This window comes from Mesitornis unicolor, unplaced genomic scaffold, assembly GCF_000695765.1.
Source record: "Mesitornis unicolor isolate BGI_N332 unplaced genomic scaffold, ASM69576v1 scaffold23495, whole genome shotgun sequence".
Taxonomy (NCBI): domain Eukaryota; kingdom Metazoa; phylum Chordata; class Aves; order Mesitornithiformes; family Mesitornithidae; genus Mesitornis; species Mesitornis unicolor.
In genome coordinates, this window is record NW_010185147.1 from 14,114 (window position 1) to 16,778 (window position 2,665).

The window sequence follows — 2,665 nt, forward strand, 5'->3', positions numbered from 1 at the left end:
CATCCAGCAAAAAGATACACCAGAAATACCTTTCAATATGTATTCTTCAACTCATAGTTTGCCTGCAACCACATTACTGATTTTTTCCTCTTTTTAAATTTTTTTTGTGCCAAAATCTAAACATTGCTGTGTGAGTCTACTTCCTGTTCCATATCTCTCATTAATATCATGTAGATCTGTGAGCAGCTACTGGGGCATTACACTGTGCATTTTGCCATTATCAAATGCTAAGATTCTTTGTGTGGTTTCTAAGTTATGACAAACTGTTTCTACACAATCTGTGTTTTTATTTTCTTTTGTTTTGCCAGATACTTCTCCAGTGACTGCAAATTGAGTCTTGGGGTTAAATACTTTTGGAACAAAGAACGTTCACTTTAAAAGAGATACTTTTTAATCAAGATGCTTCAAATTTATTCACACGTGCTAGAAAATGTGTTTTTTACAACACTTTTATTCAAAAATATTTTAAACATTCTCTATGTTAATTAGAATACAGAATTGCTATCCTGAGTTACAGTGATAAAGTAATTCAGAATTCCTATATATACACCTACACATAGGCATATGTGGCAACTTCAATACCTAAGAGAAAATGTGTCTGTAACATAATGTAATGCATTTGCTTTGCATCTTTGTGCACATAAAGAATATATTTTGTGTCCTTTTTCTTATTGACAGAGGACGCATCCCCTCCCTGAGATGGAACATTTAAGAGTAGCAGTACTGTTAATAGCTTGCCAAGAGTCAGAGTGAGCAAGTCCTACACAGATCAACTGTAGACTAAAAAAATATGGTAATAATCATCCTTCTTGAATAAATGAATTTATTTTCCAAATGCACATGCTGATGACAAGCAGCTGTCTCTCCTCTGCCCCTCCATGCAGGCTAACCTCTTTCTTGTTGCTGGTGAAAAAGAAGCAGCACAGCACAGTGCTTTGCAGAGAGTTGAGGTTGCTGTTACATCGGAGCAGTGATTTGTAATCACAGCAGATAAAACTTGCACATCCACCTCCTACGTTTCACATCTAGGACACCTTCTGTCATAATACTCAGAAAATCTAGAAGCAGATATCAAAGCTGAAGTAAGTAATTATCAGGCACTAGCTTATTGTTAAATGTGTGTGCATTTGCTTAGCTTTTCGAAGTTTCTGGTTTTGTCAGTTTGCTCGTTGGTGAGTTCGGTGGTTGGTCTGAAATGCATTACAGAGCGTCTTGATCCCCTGTAGACTGTGTGTGGAAGGAACTGGTGGATTCAGTGTGGTAAGTCATGTGAACTCCACACCACTTGCAGATATCTCCAGGTAACCACCAGTTCTTAAAGAGCATCTTCAGGTACTTCTTAAATTTTTCGCCCATGAAGAAGTAGATGATTGGATTGAGGCAGCAGTGAGAAAGGCCGAGGATTTCCGTTACCTGGAAAGCATAGTCCAGATTCCTGCTCACTTGGCAGTCTCTAATGACTCCCATCATTTCCAGCAGTTGTAAGAAAATAACAGCATTGTAAGGAGTCCAAAAGAAGAAAAAGACGATCATGACAGCAAAGATCATCTTCACAGCCTTATTCTTTTTCTCATTTCTACAGTGAACTAATGTCTTAATGATCATGGAGTAGCAAAATGTCATAACTATAAAAGGGATTAGGAGCCCTAAAATGTTGATTTCCAAAGTGTAAAAAAGTTTCCATGCTGTGAAATTACCTGGATATCTCGACTTGCAGGTAGTATAATTATATTCGTTAAAAGATTCTCTAAATACAAGTTCTGGAACTGAGGCTGAAAGAGCTACTAGCCATACCACAAGGCTAGTAATCAAGCCATGGAAGGCAGTCCTTGCTTTCAAGGAAAACACTGCACGAACAATTGCCAGGTATCTGTCTATGCTCATAAGCATAATAAAAAATATCCCGCTGTAAAACCCAACCAGGTAGATCCACGAAATTATTTTACACCAGAGAGTTCCAAAAACCCATTGGTCTACTGTGAAATAAGACCAGAACGGCAAGGATAAAACAAAGAGCAGATCTGAGATGGCGAGGTTTAGTAGGTACACATCGGTCATGCTCTTCAGCCTCTTGTATTTGAAGAGGACCACGATGACCAGAATGTTTCCCATGAGCCCAACCAGGAATACGAGGGTATACAGAGCAGGTAGGAAGGTGGCTGCAAACCTCTTGACGCCTTCCTTACTGCATGGTTTTGGAGCATCGTTATAATTTTCATAATATTCATAAAAGGTTGAGATTTCAACTTCAGAGGACTCTGTACTTGAAGAACTCATGGTTTTTCCCCAGTTCCTGAGAAGGAAAGAATATAAAAATGTCAGTGACTTTCAGTGTGTCAAGACCGTGTGGTTACTTGCAAGCCTGAATCACTAGCAATGACTGACTTGCAGGTCCAGCACGCTTCTCATTACATGTTCTCAAATAGTATTTAAGCATTATGGGATGCATATGCACACTTGCAAAATGTGCCATCCTTAACATGCGTGTGGTTAGTCCTTGCAACACTGCACAACCTGGATGTTAAGCACACAGAACACTGTTCAAGTGGCAAAGAGGAAAGCAAACAGGAATGAAAGATACGGAGCACAGATATCAAATCAGAGAGGGATAAAAAACAAAGCCAGTGTTCATAGCAGTTTAGGATTTCACCCACATTTCCAGTCA

The 2,665-nt window shown here is 39.0% G+C and overlaps 1 protein-coding gene across 1 annotated transcript; it reads right to left on the reverse strand.

Annotated features, from left to right (window-relative positions):
• Positions 1-1,200: 1,200 nt before the first annotated feature.
• Positions 1,201-2,277, reverse strand: CCR4 (chemokine (C-C motif) receptor 4). Its single transcript, XM_010184742.1, has one exon. It carries the CDS (start codon positions 2,275-2,277, stop codon positions 1,201-1,203), a length of 1,077 nt encoding a protein of 358 aa, XP_010183044.1.
• Positions 2,278-2,665: the final 388 nt, after the last annotated feature.